This window comes from Pelodiscus sinensis, chromosome 2 (assembly GCF_049634645.1).
Source record: "Pelodiscus sinensis isolate JC-2024 chromosome 2, ASM4963464v1, whole genome shotgun sequence".
Taxonomy (NCBI): Eukaryota; Metazoa; Chordata; order Testudines; family Trionychidae; genus Pelodiscus; species Pelodiscus sinensis.
The window spans coordinates 34,887,362-34,908,345 of NC_134712.1; the positions used below are offsets into that span (position 1 = coordinate 34,887,362).

The 20,984-nt window shown below is 43.3% G+C and overlaps 1 protein-coding gene across 5 annotated transcripts in view; it reads right to left on the reverse strand.

Moving 5' to 3' along the window:
- Positions 1–20,984, reverse strand: part of GRHL2 (grainyhead like transcription factor 2) — a 113,771-nt gene that overhangs the window by 66,349 nt on the left and 26,438 nt on the right. For 4 of the 5 annotated variants that reach the window (XM_006122408.4, XM_006122406.4, XM_075920263.1 and 1 more), the window contains exons 3-7: positions 14,488–14,555; positions 12,068–12,458; positions 8,989–9,044; positions 3,831–3,987; positions 47–158 (exon numbers count right to left, since the gene is read on the reverse strand). In XM_006122408.4, coding sequence (XP_006122470.1) covers positions 47–158; positions 3,831–3,987; positions 8,989–9,044; positions 12,068–12,458; positions 14,488–14,555 — 784 coding nt within the window. The remainder of the gene's footprint in view (positions 1–46; positions 159–3,830; positions 3,988–8,988; positions 9,045–12,067; positions 12,459–14,487; positions 14,556–20,984) is intronic. The other variant, XM_006122407.4, reaches the window with a different exon arrangement.

Sequence of the window (20,984 nt, forward strand, 5' to 3'; positions counted from 1 at the left end):
TCAATACGGAGTATGGAGAAGAATACCAATTCATAGAACTACTCACCAATATCAAGGACTCTTTGTTTAGCTGTGTGCTGCCGAGAATGCCAGTATTTCCAGTACTTCAGCTGTTCCTCCCGGTTTTTATCTTCACTGAACACAACCATGACCACGCTCTACAGAAAAGGGGAGTGGAGACTATATTACTGGTGGTACCTCAAGTTTAATTAATTCAGAGTTCTAGAAATTCTCAGCTGCCTCTATTGTCACTTAGAAAATCTGCCCTTGAAGGGAATAACATTCAGTGTTTTGTATTCATGCCCTGCATATGTGATGCCTTTACATTTGTGTGCAGTAGAAAGGTAATTTGAAAATAAAGCAGGAATAAATATGATGCATTTTCTACAGTTTGAATCAAATATAACTAAGTATTTAAATTTCAGAGGGTTGTGATTCATAGTGCTAAATGTGGTGATTTCAAAAGCAAAAGTACCCCAGATTCTAATTCTGACTGAGATACTTAGAATAAGTCATTTGGACTCCTTGTACATTTAGAAGATTCTAAAAAAGTAGAAATGAAATATTATATATGACAGGAGCTCTTCTGGATAAAACAAACATACACACAAAAAGTTCATGTAATGCTTCAGTCAAGTAAGTATGTGTCAGAGGTAGTGGGGGACTGATGACACTGCAGGAAAATCAGAAGTGTGGCAGGAAATATCAGTGTGAATGTTCTTGATGTTTCATTTTTAAAATACAGCCACAAATTGATTTAACACAACTGAAAATACACCCAGAAACATATAGTTCTTTAGGTGTCTACAATAGTCAACAGTTCAGACAAATCACAGCCTGTAACATTTAATGTTTGAGCTCCTTTCACACAGGTGTTTTCATATATGACGAATAGCAATTGTTAAAAACAAAAGTGTGTTTTGTCTGCATTTGTGGCCATACCATTTAAAATATCCCTTAGTTCAGTGGCTCTCACATTTTTTAGGGTAGTTTTTCCCCTTAACCACATCCATGACCCCCAGAAGCCAGGGCTGGGAGCAGGGTCGTGGCTCACTGGGAGGGGACGACTGGGTAGGGCAAGGGGGCTGAGGCTGGAGCCAAGGCTGGGGGCTGGCACAAGACCAGTAGCCAGGGCTCCAGATGGAGGTGGGGCCAGAGAAGAACTAGGGGCAGAGTGGGGCTGGGTGTTGCTCCCTCCATGCCCTTGTGGGGGCTGGCCCAGGCCCTCCTTCCCTCTCCCTAAACTTTTCTCCACACATCCCTAGTGGGGCACGCCTCACAGTACTGGGACCCCTGCCTTAGTCTCAAGCACCCATCCTGTGGTCAGAAATCTCACTGTGATTGTTATCACATTGCTATATGATATTTTTACTGAGTCTCATTTGAGTTTTCATTTCAAGTTCTGGATTCATTTCGTTCTGATTATGTGATACCAAAAACCAAACCAAATTGTACCTTCACTCTACATCTTAACACTAGAGTCATAAAAGTGCAGAAAAAATTAATTGCCAATCTAAGCACTTTAAAAAAAAATCTCCCTGAGGTCAGTCATAAGCACTTCATGCCAAGGTGACCTGAAATTATGGAAGACAAAAAATAGACCCTTGTATGTGTTCTGTTAGTTCTCAGCTGAAAAGCCTTTCCCAATCTCTGCACAAATTCCCCTTAAATAACCTCCCAGCATGAATCACCAAACTTTAGAAAAATCAATGCCTCTGTATGTAAAGATTCTCCCAAAACTATGGGTGAGATGAACAACACAAATTCCACTGCTCCCCTGGAACGGATCCAATGCAATGAAATTGCTGAATAGCCCCTCAACAACTTCAAGTGACTTTGCATCGGGCATTTGTTCTGGGATTCTATTCACATTTTCTCCCTTCTAGCAGGGTTTGAAGGTTGTCCCCAAACTGTCTCAAGGGGTCATATCAGAAATCTGGGAATCCTTTAAAAGATCTAATCATCAAAGAACTTCAGTAAACAGATTGATTTGTTCTTGCTTTAATCCCCCACCCTGTCTCTGACACACAGCAAGAAAAACATGTTGAGAATGGAACTGGGGTACAATGGCCACAGCATTCCTCACCTTGTAGAGCTTTCATTTACTGCTTTGCAAAGTTGCTGAACTTTATGCTTCAGGGGACAGTGCCACCCTCAGGGAATCTCCCTAATGGTTGTGTTCTCCTTGAATATGAAACAGCTCACACGCATACACCATATTTGTTTTGATCCTTAACGCGGCTCATTAGTAAATTAATGGCCCAATCTTGCAAGCTGCTTAATGCCCTCAACTTCCAGTGGCTTGAGTAGGAGCCAAGAGAGCTTACTCAGCACCTCACAGGTTTGGGCCAGGAGCAGGGGAGCTGACAGCTTGCAGAGGCTGCTGGGCAAGGTGAGGGGGCCCGCTCTGTGCTCCCAGAATGGGAGGGGACTCGGATGGAAGAGGCAAGACTAGAAGGAGTGGGACTGGGCCAGGCAGACCAGAGACACCCCCTCCCCCTAGCTCTCAGAGTGGCACAGAGCGTATGATGCAGCACTCAGGCAGTGATTTAAACAGCATGGTGGCAGCTGGGAGTTCTGTCCTTTTTGAATTGCTGGGCCCTTGCCCCTTCCCCCCATGTCAGCTGGCCTGGCTACGAGGACTCAAGAGGGTTCTTAACACTGGCTGACCGTACAACTTAAATACTGGCTGAACCTCTCTAAACTGGGAGTCTCTGATCCGGCAACATCCCTGGTCCAGTAGGACCAGAGATGTCCCAGGACCAGAGAGTCCCATGGAGGGCTGGTGCCTGGGAGCTCTGCAGCGAGGCTAGAGGCCAGTAGTGGGGCTGCCCTGTGGCAGTGAAATGGGAGCCTAGCAGTAGGGCTGCCGCTGGGTGGCAACACTGCAGAGGGTTGGGGGCAGGCGGCAGCGGGGCTGGAGCCCAGCAGCAGAACTGCCTGGTGAGATGGGGAGGCAATGGAGCCACCCAGCAGCATAACCAGGATTCCAGCAGCCCCACAACTGCCAAGCGGCGCAGCTGCCCAGCAGGACTAGAAGGCAATACGGCTGCCCCACGGGGCCGGGAGCCTGAACACGGCGCTGCCTGGCAGTGGGGCCAGGAACCTGAGAGTGGGGCTGTTGCCTGGTGATGCAGCAGTCCTGCTACCGCCTGTGAAGCTGCCCGGTGAGGCTGCGAGGAAGCAGGGCTGCTGACCAAGGCTGAAGCCCAAGCGGGGCTGTCACCTGGTAGCGTAGCTGGACCTCAGTAGGGTGGCTGCCCCGCAGGGCTGGGAGCCTGGTAGTGGGGCTGTGTGTGCAGCGCTGGGACTGCTATGGTGGGGCTGAGAGCCCTGCGTGCAGAGGGGCCGGTAGCAGGGGGAAACCAGCTGGGAGGCTGGCAGAGAGGCCATGGCTGGGGGAGGAGGGGCGGGGCAGTGATGACCTTCCCTGGTCCAGCAAAATCCCTCATCCGGGACTAGTCTGGTTCCGAGGGTGCCGAATCAAGGAGCTCCAACCTGTATGTGCTTAAACTTATGCATAGGAACAAGTGCTTTGCTGAATCAAGCACAGCAGCAGAACTACTGACATCAATGCTTCAAGTTAAACACATGCTTGAGTTTCTTGCTGAATTGTGGCCTTAGTTAGCTACATACACAACTGAGCAGCTCATGAAATGAAACTGAAAAAGGATTTAAAAATATACAGCAAGTATCCATAGATGGTAACTTTACTCCATATTTCCGTTGACTATTGTAGCCAAGTGTTTCTACTATTCCCACAAGAAAAATAAATCAACCAGTGAGCAAAACGCAGCAGAGTTCTGTTCTGTCAAGCAAAGGCTGCCTACCCTGACTTTGCTGATGGGATGTCGGAAACACTTGTTGTCACCCGTCTCGCTCAGAGTAATGGCATAAAATTGTCCTTTGTTCAAATAGGTCATCGGTCCTTCCCCTTGCTTTTGACGCAGAGATTTGGTAGCTTCTAGAGTATACTGAAAAGTGCTGCTGGGGCGGGGGGAGGGGAGAGAGAGAGAAAGAGATCAAACAATCAATCACCATGACTTTTTCTTTTCTTTTCCTTTTCTCCTTATTTATTTATACATGTCATATGAATACAGATGGCACTAGCATAAATCTAATAGGGTATGTCTACACTACCCTCCTAGTTCGAACTAGGAGGGTAATGTAGGCATACCGCACTTGCAAATGAAGCCCGGGATTTGAATTTCCCGGGCTTCATTTGCATAAGCGGGGAGCCACCATTTTTAAATCCCCGCTGGTTCGAACCCCGTGCAGCGCGGATACACGGGGCTCGAACTAGGTAGTTCGGACTAGGTTCCTATTCCGAACTACCGTTACTCCTCATGAAACGAGGTGTACCGGTAGTTCGGAATAGGCACCCTAGTCCGAACTACCTAGTTCGAGCCCCGTGTAGCCGCGCTGCACGGGGTTCGAACCAGCGGGGATTTAAAAATGGCGGCTCCCCGCTTATGCAAATGAAGCCCGGGAAATTCAAATCCCGGGCTTCATTTGCAAGTGCGGTATGCCTACATTACCCTGCTAGTTCGAACTAGTGGGGTAGTGTAGACATACCCATAGAAACTAAATAGAAAGATGAGGAAAGGTCAAAATATGTAAAAACAGAGAGAGGTGATTCAAGAAAATTCTCTCCCTTTAAATTCATCAAATCTGGCATTCACAGAGAATAGACTAGCTAGACTGTAACCTCTTTGGGCCAAGATTGTCTCTTTAGTTTCTCTATACATAACTATGGTCAACTATGAAGCTCTATACACACACTAATGATGAGGATGCTGACTAACAGGTGGGACTAGATGAAACAAAAGACAGAACTATGTAGCACTTTACAGACTAACAAGATGGTTTATTAGGTGATGAGCTTTCGTGGGCCAGACCCACTTCCTCAGATCAATATCTGAGGTCTGGCCCACAAAAGCTCATCACCTAATAAACCATCTTGTTAGTCTTTAAAGTGCTACATAGTTCTGTCTTTTGTTTCAGCTAGACCAGACTAACATAGGTGGGACTAGAGTTTGGTTCACTGCTGGTAAGAGGAGCACAGCTGCCTCCATGAATATCTGAACCTGCATCTGGCACAGGACAAAGAGACCTATGAGAGGAGTGGGGTTAATTTTAAAAAAGAAAATAAATTAGAATCTAACTTTTACAAATAGCTATAGAAAGGAACCTGTCAGTGCAGAATACTTAGATTTCACTGGTAGTGCAACGTATGAACAATACAAATAGAAAAAAACAAAAGACAAGATATTAGAGATACCATCATATGGGAATTAGGACTTTGGAAGGGGAGAAGTTCCCTAGTGAACCTGCACCTTTATCAGTGGTATACAGAATAGGGTGTGTCTAAACTACACCCCTCTGCCAACAGAGGGATGTAGATTAGGCACATCGCTATTGCAAATGCAGCAGGGATTTAAATATCCTGCACTTCATTTGAATAGAAATGGCCGCCGCGGCACTTTGCCGGCAAAAAGCGGCAGTCTAGACGGGGATCGGTCGACAAGGAAAGCCTTTTCCGACTGATTCTGTAAAACTCGTTGCACAAGGCATAAGGGATCGGTTGGAAAAGGCTTTCCTTGTTGACTGATCCCCATCTAGACTGCCGCTTTTTGCTGGCAAAGTGCCGCATCGGCAAAAAGCATTGGGCATTTTTATTCAAATGAAGTGCTGGATATTTAAATTCCTGCTTCATTTGCAATAGCGATCTGCCTACTCTACATTCCTCTCTCGGCAGAAGGGTGTAGTTTAGACACACCCTAAAAGTTTGAGAATCTCTGTTTCATAGATTCCTTCCCTAAAAACGTTCTTCACAGAACATCGTCTACTGGCATCCTACCTTGTGTTGCAATAATTCAGTATGCTCATCCCTATCACACTATAATAAAACTTACTGAATAAACATTTCCCTTCAAAATACTCTTACAGCCACCATAATGGAAAGAGTCACTTATAGGATATTGCTACACGTTGAAGAAAATAATACCTTCTCAAATGTCTGAATTCAGCAAAGCATTTAAGCATTGCTAAATTGGGGCCAAAAGCAAGAACATACTAAATCAAAAGGTTCGGGTGTCCTTGAATGTTTAGTCTACACCAAATATACTCTATGTCATACCATTGCCTATGGCAATATAAAAGGAAATGAAGCAAAGATCAAAACAAGGTGTTCCTAGTTATGTTGCTTTAATCTAAAATCTATTCTGTTTTAATGTTTAAAAGAAAAATGTTTGTGTTTTTTGTGCTACATGTTGCATTGATTTGAAAAGACTAATGTATGTACAATGTATATTTTGTGTATGATAAATGGATATTTTAAACACAGAAGGCCAGATTCTCATTTACATTAAGATTCTTTTACATCAGTCAGCATATAAAGGAATCCAGAAGGGAATTAGTGTGAATCAGTAAGTGCCACAGTACAACTGACTAAATAGTCTGTGTACCTTATTTTGTTCTCCTGTGTATGACAGTTTCCTTATCTGCATCTTTCAGAAGGTGTTAAAAAGCCCAAAATTCCAGACAGACAGCACCTGGCCAGTTGTGCAATACCCGTAATATACTGTAGTGGAAATTTCTTATAGATTCCAACTGGCAATCAGTCTATGCCCTAAAGCATGAACGTTGCTACCACTTGTCATTTTTAGCCTAGCAAATGTAAATGCAGCCATTATTCAAAAAAGTGTTTAAGCTTGTTTTGAATCTCATCAACTGACTGATCTAAAAGCCCCTTGAAATCAATGGGAATCTTTCGATCTACTTCAAGCATCAGAGGGGTAGCCATGTTAGCGTTTATCTACAAAAACAACGAGGAGTCCTGTGGCACCTTAAGCCTTGTTTACACTAAAAAGAAGATCACCACTGCTGCAATCAATCTTCCAAAGTTCGATTTAGCGAGTCTAATTAAGACTCGCTAAATTGAACTCAGAGGGTGCCCCTGCCAGCATGCAGTACTCCTGTTTTTGAGAGGATTAAGGAAAGCTGATAGGAACATTTGTGCCTCTTGGCCTCTCGCTGTGGGAATGCCGCCAAACTCAGCTTATGGTAAACTGACTCCAGATACTTATTCTGTGTAGCTGGAGTTGTGCACTTCAAGCTGAGTGGATGGGTCTAGTGTAGACCTGGCCTTAAAGACTATGGGTATGTCTTTGGGATACAGGAAGTATCCCAAAATAGCTACTCCGTGTCTTAACAAGCCACCCATTATTTTGAAATATTTTGGCACGCTGTTTTGGCATCTCACGAGGGTTATGGGATATCTCAAAATAGTGCATTACTTCAAAATGTGGCACAGTGTAGATGCGCCAGATTTCAAAATAAGCTATTTCAAAATAGATTCGCAATAACATATGCAAATCGCTTATCTTAATTTTAAGTTTAGGGTGCTGTGTAGCTGCACCCTAACAGATATATTTGGACATAAGCTTTCATGGGCAAAGACCCACTTTGTCAGATGCAACAATCGACTTCAGAGGGTCTTGGACCAAGCCTAAGTTTTTTTGATGTTATGTATCTGAAGCATTTGTTTGTCTACATGCTGGGTATGAAACACTTAACAGAATGCTACAGAATTCACAGCGGGGAGGCATTTCCTTCTGAATGGCAAATTGACATAAGAAGTTGCCCTTCCTTGGCTCTTATGCTAAAAGTTTTCACCTTCACAAAAATCCTCACAATGCAGACACTCCTGGTTTATGTTTCAAAAATACCCAACGCAGGAAATGGAAACTCTGCTGAACTGATGCTGCAGATATACTCCTGTCTAAGGAACTCCTGATCCCCTTGAAGATAATGGGGGTTTTACCATTGACTTCAATAGGAAATGGATTGGGCCTTAAAGGTACATCTACACAGCAACATTATTTTGAAATAACTAGCATTAGTCCACGTCTACACAGGCAGTTATTTCGAAATAATACTGAAATACTGTCAAGCTGGAGGACTTCTTATTTCCAAATCCTGTAACCCTCATTGTATGAAGAGTAAGGGAAGCTGGAGGAAGAGTCCTGTATTTCGAAATGGGTGCTGTGTAGACGCTCCCAATTTTGAAATAAGCTACACAATTGATGTAGCTCAATTGGAACAGCTTATTTCGAGTTAAGGCCTGCTGTGTAGATGCATTTTAAAAAAGCTACACCATGGGGAAAAAAGTCCTCTTCCTTGCATGGGGGCTGCAATGCAGGAAAATACTTAAGCATATGTTAACTTTAAGCTCATGAATAGTCTCATTGATATATTAGTCTCATGATAAGTCTCACCGATATAAACTGAACTACTCGCATGCTTAATATTCAGTACATGCTTACGAGTTTTCCTGGATCAGAGCTAATACAAGTCAATGACTAATCTAGCTCTTGCCCATTTATACACATGCATTTTGCTAACCTCAATGATCATGTATTTCTATAAAACTTTACTTTTTCCTGCATGGTATTTAGTTGGGTGGTGACAAACACCCAACAGATTAAATAATACAAAATAAACATAAACGTATCACACTATCTACTGTCTAGAACAAAGATCTCCGCCAAAACCAATTGTTACAAAATAAAAGAAAAAAAAATAGGAATTTCATAAAGTCTCAATAACTTCAGACTCGTGTGCTCTGTATCCTCCTTTCACAGTTAACATTTTCCAGGAGCAGGCTGGTGACCTGTGCTCTTATACTGAGAGCCTGGTTCTCCTCTCACACTAATTTTACATTTGTACAACAACATTGACTTTAGTGGAGGTTTTTTTTTATTTAAATTGGTAAAAGTAGGAAGAGAATCAGGCCCTGACATACAGTGAAGACACACACACTAGTCAGATTTTAAAGCCAACATGCAGAGCAAAGGAGTGAAACAGCAGTAACTGTGCCCACATGCTGGGGGAACGTAGTATACCCCAAGTGGTGGCATAGTGGGGTTCTCCATAACATGAAGCCAATTAGGTCTATCTATTGACCATTGTTCTTCAGTAACCTACCTTGCTGTTTGCTCGTAAATGTATTCTTCAGCCCCTACTGACGCACTGCGGTACTTCTGGAAGTTATAGAAATAAAAAACAAGCAAACAACAACAACAACAAAACCAGATGAGGAATTATTGGATACAAAGTAAATTAAAATTCTGTCAAGAGCACAGTAAAATTTTTCTAGTTAAGGAAACCCTCATAATACACTATCAGGTAATTAAGACTCAAAATACCTATTGGCCTGGCCTGAGTTGTCCCTGTTTTTTTACCTCTAGAGTTGACATTGAGAAATTATTTGCACCAAGTGTTTGAATTTGTCTGTCTAGCTAACTCATCACATCTAACATATTAGTGAAGTGGCAGATATCTTTGTGCTCTGCTTGTCGTAACATTAGCACATGTTTAAATGAAACCTGTAATAACATGCATTGCTCACAAATGCAAGTATATCGTAATTTGCAAATTAAATGAAAGTTTTTACAGTGTTTAGGTTTTTAAAGAGGATTTGTGTGTCTAATTGTTCTCTACAACCCACATACAAGAATACGAATTTTTATGAGCCTCGATATCACCTGCTTTGAATGGGAGTGGGAAAACAGGCTAACAAAATATTCTGCATGTAATACAAGATCATGTTACAATAATAGATTCATTTTACAAAATGAAAACAGATTTACAAAACATATAGATGAAAAATGGGAATTATATTGCATCAAAAGGTTCAATTATGAAAATTATATCCACTGTATATACTAAGTAAAGAACCATGCACTACATTACATTATAGAGCAGAGGAAAATTATGTTCTTTGAGATCCTTGCTTCTTCTTTTTAGTTTACCTTTTGCGGCCATAATATACAGTTTCTAAAGCCTCTCTAATGGATCAATAGCCATAGTCTCATGAATTATTAATGATTATTATTACTATTTTGTTACCACTCAAAGTTAATTATATATTGCGGTAGTATTGCAAAAATGCTCTGTAATCAAAAGACTTGAAACTTCTATAAGAGACTCCAATTTATTACAGAGCATTTTTACCATGGCACAGCAATGGTTGTAGATTTGCAACTGACTAGTCTTGTTTTTATATCATTTTGTGTGATATTTTCATGTATGGGTTTGTGTAGCGATGCCAAGAATGTCTACAGAAGATAAACATCTTTAAAATATTAATCCTTTTCAATATCAATCCAACTAGTTTATATTAATTAGTATGTAATTAAGATATTTTATTTAATCCATCTGGGACACAATTTAAAATCTGCCCACATTTATTTAAATCCATATTAAAATGAAGCAATAATAAGATAAAGGAAATGACCACTTTTATAATATTATGAAAAATCATGATCATAGTAAGGTGTGAAATGTTATACATAATTCGGTTGAGCATATTTTTTTTAAAAAAGTGATAAAATATTACTGATGTCACTGAGGTATTAGCAAATATAGGTATTTTTGACCATTGATGGCACTTTGTATCCATGATGGATTCATTTTTTTGTCAGTGTTCTGTTGCATCTCCAAAAACACATACAGGAGGCCCCCGACTTGTGACACGATTGGTTCCGGAGAAAGCATCGCAAGTTGGGAGCATTGTAATTCGAACTCGCATTTACGGTAGGTGCCGTGCACTGTCGTAAATGCGAACCAAGGACGTAAGTCAGGGGTTTCCGGCCCCTTCCGCACTTACAAAAATGGTTGTAAGTACGTGTGTGTGTGTGTGTGTGTGTCAGAACTCGGGTGGTCGCATCTCAGGGGCCGCCTGTATTGGCACAATGGAATCGATACCATGAGCTATATGTGCTGACTCAATAGGTGCTCTGGCACTGGAACAGGGGTGAAAGCAACTTAAATTTCTTATAGGTACTGTCTTATCACAACTCCCCCTAGGGGGGTTATAATAGGGAGCTGGAGGTGGAAAGGTTTGCGATAGAAAAAGTTTTCAGAGGTAGCCATGTTAGTCTGCTTCAGCAAAAGCAAGAAGGAGTCCACTGGCACCTTAAAGACTAACAATTTCATGCAGCTGATGAAGTGAGTTGCAACTCACAAAAGCTTATGCCATAATAAAATTGCTGGTCTTTAAGGTGCCACTGGACTCCTTGATGTTTTTGTAAGAAATAAATGTCAGATGTAGTGTGCAGGGCTCAGGGCAGGGGATTGGAGTGCGTGGGTGTGGAGAAGTTCAGGAGAGGAGACCAGGTTGTGGGGAAGGGAGGCAGAAGCCAGAGCAGGGGTGGGGTTACCCAGCTCCATGTACCTGGAAGGGGCAGGCCTCGGGCAGAAGGTGTGGGGCCAAGGGCAGTCAGCCCTTAGCACCACTCAGACTGTGGCCTGCCCCTACCCCTCCAGTCCTCAGAGTGGTGTGAAGTGGTGCTCTAGCAGCAATTCAAAGGGGACCAGGACTCCAGCCAATGCCTCAGTAGCGGCAGTGGCCAAAAGCTCTAGGTCCCTTTGAATCTCCAGGTCCCAGGACAATTGCCCCCTTTGGGCTCCCTGTTGGTGGACCTGGCTGTGAGTTACCTAAGGGAAAGCCCATGTGCACATTACAAGAGGGTATTTACCAGTAACCCAGCATAAGGTTTGAAACCATACAATTATTTAATCTAATCTTATTATATATTTTAGAAATGTCCATCCATCTGTCCATCCGTCTGTGAGGTTGTTTGTTCAAGAACCCTTCCTAAATGGTAAGATCTAGGACCACCAAATTTGGTATGCAGCTTCCTCTTATCATAACTTAAAGCAAACTCAGAGTTTGGTTGTGCCAGGACAATGGGACGTGCTTGGAATGTTATTGTTTCTCATCAAATTGAAAAGGAGGGCTCTGCTAGCAAGAGCAGTTATTACAGCATGACCACAGGTGGGCAGCAAGGGGCTAGAGATGGGGACTGGGACAGCAGGGGGCAAGAGTGGAGAAAGGAACAGCTATCTACTATAGATTTCAGAGAGTTTGTCTGTATGTCTGTCCGTCCCCGAGCCTCTTCTGGCTGTGCCCGATATGCTCATTGCTGTACAGACACAAAATCAAATTGTCTGACTCTTTTCAATGAGTTCCAAGATACTGGTTCATAAATTAAAAACTTACTTCTGTTCTCCCATCTTTGAAAGTGTCACTGTAAGTACTATCAGGAGTACTACGCTGGTCATCTTTGAGATAGTTTGTATGAGGGGCAATGTTGGGCACTTCATATTGAGTCTGTTCAAAGATAACTCCCCGGTGCTCCTCATTTTCACCCCTTACATAATGGATTTGCGGTGCCATAAAAACAGGAGTGAACTCTTCTGCCTTTACCACAGTGATTCCAGTCACTGAGACTGGTGTTGGGCTCCCGGATACATTGGTACTATACTCCCTTTTGGAAGATTCCAGATGTTCTTGATTTAAGGAGAGGTTAACTGGCACTGTCTTCAAGACTTGAACTCTGTTCTCTCCTCCACTCAAATTACTCTGAGATTCGTTAGAGCCAAGACAATTTCTGTGAAAAACAAAAACCTGTGAATTTTCCTAATAAAAGCTGGCATCAAATCTCTTCATTTAGGAAGTAAGCAGATTGCCATAGAGGTCAGGAAGAAAATATACCCTCAGAGAAAATCTTTCTTCATATATTGAAGACCAGGAGCTGTTATCTTCCTCTGAAACTTCAGGTATTGGCCACTGCAGGACCCAGAGAACACTTCAGCTCCCCAAGCTACATCTACACTCAGCCTTTGTCGGCAGAAACAATGCAAATGAAGCGCTCATTAGCATTTCTCACGCTCTCATTTGCATAGTCTCTTCCGATCTGTTTTGCGGAAGTTCTTGCACAAAAGAGTTTTTTTGAGCAAAATGGCCCCGTCTACACTGCATTTTTTTGCGCAAAAATCTCTTCTGCAAAACAGATCGGAAGAGACTATGCAAATGTGAGTGCGAGAAATGCTAATGAGCACTTCATTTGCATTGTTTCTGCCAGAAAAGGATGCAGTGTAGATGTAGCCCCAGAGAACAAATACTCTGCTCTGATATTACAAATCCTATGTCCCCTTAGACTGCTATTTGGATACATAGTTAATAGAGAAATACAAAAACTTATTGGCTAAAATATACATCAAAGGCTTTAGATGTTACATATTTCACAGTAGAACAATTCTCATGTGGAATAGAGAGAATGAATTGTCAATGAGATTAATATTTTGCTACCTGCCCTTTCAGACAGCCACTACGGTGGTGACCTTGTTTACTATGTAATTCCTGAAGAAATACTTCCAGAAATCCCACCATAACAGAACATGACAGAAACTGTTGTGAGTGCAGAGTAGCTTTCAGCAAAGCACCGCTCTCTCGCTAATTGAAGATGCCCTTAAAAAATCTCAGAGGAGCCATGTTAGTCTGTAACTTTAAAAACAATGAATAGTCCTGTAGCACCTATAGACTAAAATATGTACAATCAGATGAAGTGGGTTTTTACCACCAAAGTTCAGGATTCTATATATTTTGATTAGTTTCTAAAGTGCCATAGGACCACTCGTTTTTGAAGATGCCCTTGAAAACCCATAGCATGTGTAGTCGTCGCACAAAATGAAATGGTTCATTCATAAAGCTTTCAGCTTCTTTCAGTTGCTAAGTGTTTTGTTCTCATTTTCAATAACTAATGAGAGTTGTTCTGAGGAGAAAATGCTGCCATCCTGGCTTTCCATTGGAGGAATGTTTTGCTAGCCTGCCGCAGAATTTCTCTGGAGCCAGATGGAAGTGGAACTCTCTTTTCTCTAGATGCAGACTGAAGAAGTTTCAAGTTATGCCTTCACTGTCAAAAGGTAGGTTTTGCGCATTAAGATAGCTAGCTTGCTGTAAATCATAGAGAAAACAAGGCGCTGTTAGTTTCATCTCAGTGTAACAAAGGGTATGTCTACACTACCCCGCTAGTTCGAACTAGCGGGGGTAATGTAGTCATCCGCAGTTGCAAATGAAGCCCGGGATTTGAATTTCCCGGGCTTCATTTGCATGAAGCCGGCCGGCGCCATTTTTAAATGCTGGCTAGTTTGGACTCCGTGCCGCGCGGCTACACGCGGCACGGACTAGCTAGTTCGGATTTGGCTTCTAATCCGAACTAGCTGTACGCCTCGTGGAACGAGGAACGTGGAACGAGGTGTACAGCTAGTTCGGATTAGAAGCCTAATCCGAACTAGTTAGTCCGTGCCACGTGTAGCCGCGCGGCATGGAGTCCGAACTAGCCGGCATTTAAAAATGGTGCCGGCCAGCTTCATGCAAATGAGGCCCGGGAAATTCAAATCCCGGGCTTCATTTGCAACTGCGGATGACTACATTACCCCCGCTAGTTTGAACTAGCGGGGTAGTGTAGACATACCCTAATTGAGTCAAACCCCACTTTGGGACATAGCTGTATGTTTGATTAACTAAGGTAAAAACTACCCCTGTTTTATCTCCACTGGGGTTCTTTTGATTCACATCTGATCAAGAGGTTCTTTTAGCTGCAGTGTATTAATGTATTATTTTAAATGATACTATACCTTTTATCTTGGTCTTCTTGATTGTCACTCACTTTGTTAACAGACAACAGCCTTTTATCCCTGGGAACCTGTGAACAGCAGCGGGCATTGGTCAGGCAAATGTAACAATTTGTGTTTGCAGGTTCAGATGAATATAGTCTAACAAAAAGTAAGATTTATTTAGACCAAGGATGTCAAACTCATGATTGTCCTTGCTTATTTTTGTCTATTATAGTGACAGTAACCTTAAAGATTACCCCCACCCCTCCATGGGGAAAAATACAGGAATTGTTCTCTCCTTTGGTTCTTGGATATTTAAAGGCCTGAAAAGGTTTTTAGCTTTCTTTCCCCAGAATAAGGTTTTACTCTGTTTGATTTTTACCTTGGAAATACCAGGAGTATCAAGATCCAGGTTTGGTATATATACCAAAAATAATAAAGGGAGTGAATTAAAATCAATTTAGCTATTTTGGTACAAATCTGTGAAGTCAATGTAGCTTAGAGGAGTAAGAAACTAGCTTTACCTAAATCAAACTGAGGGCTTGTCTCCATGGTGTCGCAATGCATACTACAGGAATGTAATTTCTGAACACATTACAGTATTATGTTATGCATTAATTGCATACTAGAGAACTTTAGCACATCATCAGGGTCTATATGGACCAACTGAGGTGCAACATGTAAGGCTATGTCTACACTAGGATATTTCAAAATAAGTTAAGTCCTCTTCACAAGCAGGAGTTATTATTTCAAAATAACAAGTCCATTATTTTGAGATAACAGGCTTGGTAGTGTGGATGCTCGCCTTGTTATTTTGAAATAAGGGGAGTTATTTCAAAATAACTCCCCAGTGTAGACATGCCCTTAGTGTGCTTTGGAAATCACACGCTATAGTATGCATTGCCCCACCATGTGGGCAGGCCCATAATCACTTTTATTCCAAATTAAAAGGCTTCACACATAAACGTAAAAGTTAAATCAACATAGCTATAGCAGTCAAGGCCGGGAAAACACACACACTTCTAACCTGTGCTATGGCCTGGACTACACCTAAAACTTAGGCTGATCTAGCTACAGCACTATGGGGTGTAAAAAACCATCCTGTTAGTTTTTAAGGGTATGTCTACACTACAGCACTAATTCGAACTAACTTAATTCGAATTAAGCTAATTCGAATTAGTGCATCTAGATCTAAAAACTAATTCGAATTAGAGTTTTGCTAATTCGAAATAGCATGTCCACATTGAGTGGACCATGAATCAAAGTTAAGGCTGGCCAGAACCAGTGCCAGCAGGGCATCCAGTTAGAACTTAAGAGTATGGAGCTGCAGCCTCGGGCTAGCCGAGGGCTGTGCTTAAAGGGACCCAACCCCCACCCCGGACAGACAGTTCTCAGGGTCTCCCGCTTGCTTCTCTAACTCGATGAGGGACAGCAAAGCAGTCCTGTCTTGGAGTGCCCTGAGTGCCCACACTCGGCACATCACAGCACTCGGCCATCAACCCGGCTGCACTTGCCGCAGGCTGCCATTCAGGGGGGAGCCAATCGGGGGGCTGTCAGGATCCAGGAGGCCCTGAGGAGAGCTTCCACCCCGAGGAGCCTGCAGAGCCACCCCAGTCCTCCCCATCGGGGGCTCGTGCCCCATTCCTCCCTCACCTCCTTCCACTTACCCCTCCCTAGCCCCCCTTCCTGATATAAAAAATAAAGGACACGTGTGTTCAAAAAGAGAAACTCTCTGTATTTAACAAAACTGGGGGAGGAGGAGGGGATAAACATCTGAGGAGACTAGGAAAAGGAGGTGGGAGATGGGAAGAGAGAGAGGATGGGAGAGGGGAGGGGGAAACCTGGGAGGAGGGAGCTGGAAGGGGGAAGCCAGGGGAAGAAGGAGGAGGGGAAGTATCAAAGTATGGTATGCCATACCTTTAGTACTGTGTACAGATGTGGTCTCCTCACCTCAAAAAAGATATTGGCCTTGGAAAGGGTTCAGAAAAGGGCAACTAAAACGATTAGGGGTTTGGAACAGGTCCCATATGAAGAGAGGCTAAAGAGACTGGGACTTTTCAGCTTAGAAAAGAGGAGACTGAGGGGGGATATGATAAAGGTCTATAAAGATCATGAGTGGTGTGGAGAGGGTGAATAAAGAAAAGTTCTTCACTAGTTCCCATAATAGAAGGACTAGAGGATACCAAATGAAATGAATGGGTAGCAGGCTTAAAACTAATAAAAGAAAGTTCTTCTTCACACAGCGCATAGTCAGCCTGTGGAACTCCTTGCCACAGGAGGCTGTGAAGGCTAGAACTATAACAGAGTTTAAAGAGAAGTTAGATAAATTCATGGAGGTTGGGCACATGGAGTGCTATTAGCCAGGGGGTAGGAACGGTGTTCCTGGCCTCTGTTTCTGGAAGGCTGGAGATGGATGGCACGAGACAAATCGCTTGGTCATTGTCTTCGGTCCATCCCCTCCGGGGTACCTTTTGCTGGCCACTGTCGGAAGACAGGCTACTGGGCTAGATGGACCTTTAGTCTGACCCAATATGGCCATTCTTATGTTCTTATGTTCTAAGCTCAGGCTCGGGGGTCTCACTGGACCAACTTGATTTTCATGCAAACATGCTCCTGGGTTTGCATGTGGCCTTTGGTGGCCAGGCAGGCAGCTATCCTGCCCTAGATGGCTGCTTTCCTGTGCCTAGTGCAGAGATTGAGGACGTTGGAGGCCTCCCTACAAACCTCGATGAGGTCCACGATCTCCGCAGTAGACCAGGTGGGCACCCGCCTCTTGCATCCCCAGGCAGGCTCCTGGGAGCCGCCAGCCTGGTCCTGGGAAGAGGCGGAGGGCTGGGTGGCAGCAGGTGGCTGGCTCATGCTTTGCCAGGTGCAGGGTCTGCTGGCTGGGTGCTGGCAGACTTGCAACTGGCACAAGCACTGTAGCCAGACCGTGCCCCTTTAAGGGCTCTGGGGCCGGGAGGGGGCAGAAGAGTTTCCCTGGTTTGGCCCAGACTGGCCACCAGGGCAACTTGGGAAGGGCTAGCCTCCAACTAGTTCAAATTAAGTGGCTACACAGCCCTTAATTCAAACTACTTAATTCGAACTAGGCGTTACTCCTCGTAGAATGAGGTTTACCTAGTTCGAATTAAGCGCTCCGCTAGTTCGATTTAAATTCGAACTAGCAGTTTGCATGTGTAGCCCCTATTAAAGTTAATTCGAACTAACGGCTGTTAGTTCGAATCAACTTTGTAGTGTAGACATACCCTAAAGTGTTGCATAGTCCTCTCTATGTGGGATGCACTGAAGCCAACCTAAGCCCTCGTGTAGGTACCACTGGTCAAGTGACGAATTCTTTATGTCAAACTAGCTAGCATTTTCCAAAGTGGGGTGGGGGGGATTTATTACACTAACAAAAACAACAACAACCAAGTCCTTCCATCACTCTAGCAAGTGTCTACATTATAGCAATAGAAATGTAGCCATGTTAGTCTGGTGTAGCTGAAACAAAAAGCAGGACTATGTAGCACTTTAAAGACTAACCAGATGGTTTATTAGGTGATGAGCTTTCTTGGGCCAGACCCACTTCCTCAGACCCACTTCTTGGGCCAGACCCACTTCCTCAGTGGAAGAAAATTGGCACAACCATATATACCAAAGGATACAATAAAAAAAATGAACACATATGAAAAGGACAAATCAAATTTCAGAACAGAAGGGGGATGGGTGGGAGGGAGGTAAATGTCTGTGAGCTAATGATATTAGAGGTGATAATTGGGGAAGCTATCTTTGTAATGGGCAAGATAATTAATGTCTTTGTGTAGACCGAGGCGTAAAGTGTCGAATTTAAGTATGAATGACAGCTCAGAGGATTCTCTTTCAAGACTGGTGTGAAAAGGTCTTTGAAGCAGGATGCAGGTAATCAAGTCATTGAGACAATGCCCTTTCTGGTTGAAGTGGCAAGAAACTGTTTTTTCTTTGTGATCCTGTCTAATATATGTTTTGTGGGCATTGATTCTTTGGTGCAGTGTCTGAGACGTTTGTCCAATGTACATAGCAGATGGACACTTTCGATACATGATAGCATAAATTATATTTCTGGATGAGCAGGAATATGTGTTCTTGATCTTATAACTCAATTGGTTAGGTCCAATAATGGTATCAGCAGAGTGAATATGTGGACAAAGCTGGCAACGGGGTTTGTTGCAAGGGAAGGTTCCAGGGTTGGTAATAGTGTGGTATGTCCTGTGGTTGTTGGTAAGAATCATCTTGAGGTTAGGTGGTTGTCTATAGGAGACTATGGGTCTGTCTCCCAGAGCCTCTCGGAGTTTAGTATCCTGTTCCAGTATAGGTTGTAGTTCATTGATCATGTGTTGGACAGGTTTAAGTTGGGGGCTGTAGGTGATGACAAGTGGTGCTCTATTGTTGGTTTTCTTGGGTCTGTCTAGAAGTAGATGGTTTCTAGGTATTCGTCTGGCTCTTTCAATTTGTTTTTTTATTTCTCCGGGTGGGTAGTTGAGGTTTATAAATGCTTGGTAGAGATCCTGAAGTTTCTGGTCTCTGTCAGTGGTATTAGAGCAGATGCGGTTGTATCGAAGGGCTTGGCTATAGATGATGGATCGTATGGTGTGTTTTGGATGGGAGCTGGAGGCATGTAAGTAACTGTATGAGTCGGTGGGTTTTCTGTAAAGAGTGGTGTCTAATTTTCCATTGGTTTTATTTGTACTGTGGTGTCCAGGAAATGGATCTCTCGTGTAGAATGGTCCAGGCTGAGATTGATGGTGCGGTGTAGGTTGTTAAAATCTCTGTGGAATGTCTCCAGTGTTTCTTGGCCATGCGTCCAGATCATAAAGATGTCATTGATGTAGCATAAGTAGAGAAGGAGTAAAAGGGAACGGGAGCTGAGGAAATGTTGTTCTAAGTCAGCCATAAAGATGTTAGCATACTGTGGGGCCATGCGTGTACCCATGGCTGTGCCACTGATCTGGAGGTATAAGTTGTTCTCAAACTAGAAATAATTGTGGGTGAGAACAAAGTTACATAGGTCTGCTGTCAGATTGGCAGTGGTGTCCTCTGGGATAGTGTTTCTAATTGCTTGTAATCCGTCTTCATGTGGGATGTTGGTGTATAGAGCTTCTACGTCCATTTTGGCAAGGATGGTGTTATTGGGGAGGTTATCAATGTTTTGTAGTTTCCTTAGGAAGTCAGTAGTATCTCGGAGATAGCTGGGGGTATTGGTTGCGTAGGGTTTGAGAAGAGAGTCTACATAGCTGGATAAACCAGTAGTGTGTGTGCCAATACCTGAGATGATGGGACGTCTGGGGTGTCCAGGTTTATGGATTTTGGGAAGCAGATAGAACAATCCTTGTCAGGATTCAGAAGGTGTTTCTGTGTGGATTTGTTCCTGAGTAGCTGTAGGGAGGCTTTTAAGGAGACAGTGTAGTTTTTTTTGGTATTCCGAGGTGGGATCAGGAGAGAGGTTTGTAAAATGTGGTGTTGGAGAGTTGTCTGGTTGCCTCCTGGTTATAGTCGGCCTTATTCATAATGACCACTGCACCACCTTTGTCAGCTGGTTTGATTATAATGTTCGGGTTGTTTTTGAGAGACTTTCACATTATAGCAGTGTGACTTCAGCATTATAGTTGTGCCACTTGCAATACAGATGGTATACTCTGTGTCAACCTACCCTGCAGTGGAGATGCAGCTATGTGATAGAAGAATGCTTCCACCAACACAGATACTTTGTTTGGGGAAGTATGTTTCTGTACTGACAGAAAACCCCTTTTGGCTGATGTGGGTTGTGATCGGTGTTCTCTATAAGCTCCGCACTTGTGCGGCTGCACAGGAAAGATTCAAATGCTTCCCACCTGATTAGCAGCATGCCCACAGCTAGGTTTTTTATTTCTATTGGTGATGCACATTCACAGATACCCTTGGTTCACATAAAAATTTATTCTGAACATGGATGGAAAACATTAGAGGGACCATAGGTTGTGACTATACTGACTGGATATTCTCACATAGCTACACTGACATGGCTAGGGCAGTGTCGTTTCTGTAGTACAGACACAGCCATTGACTTGCACCACAGTAAAACAATTGCCTAAAACCAATTTGATTCAGTCTGTGCAAATGGATGTGTAGACCAGTCCTTAGTGTCTGTTTGTACAGATCTCCTAGAATTACTGAGTGGTGTGGATCAGGAACTGTCTCACGCCTTGACTTGACTAGTGGAGGTGCCAAATCTTTAACTGTGAGGCATTCACTTCTCCCTTTTGGATTTAAATACTGTTAAAAAACACAAAGGGCCTAATTCTCAGTTATCCCAAGGCCCTTTTACACTAGGCTGGCAGCATAAAGGGACCTTAATATATGAGGAAACAGTCCCCGGAGAATATCCTCTGCTCAAAGAGCATCCCTGGCTGGTCTAGAGATGGGGGAGTGACTATGCATCAGCCCTGCTTCCACATTTGGTGTAAGGGTGGTGACATGTTGGGGCATCTCCAGCAAACACTGAACTCCTGCTATTCTCCGCTTCC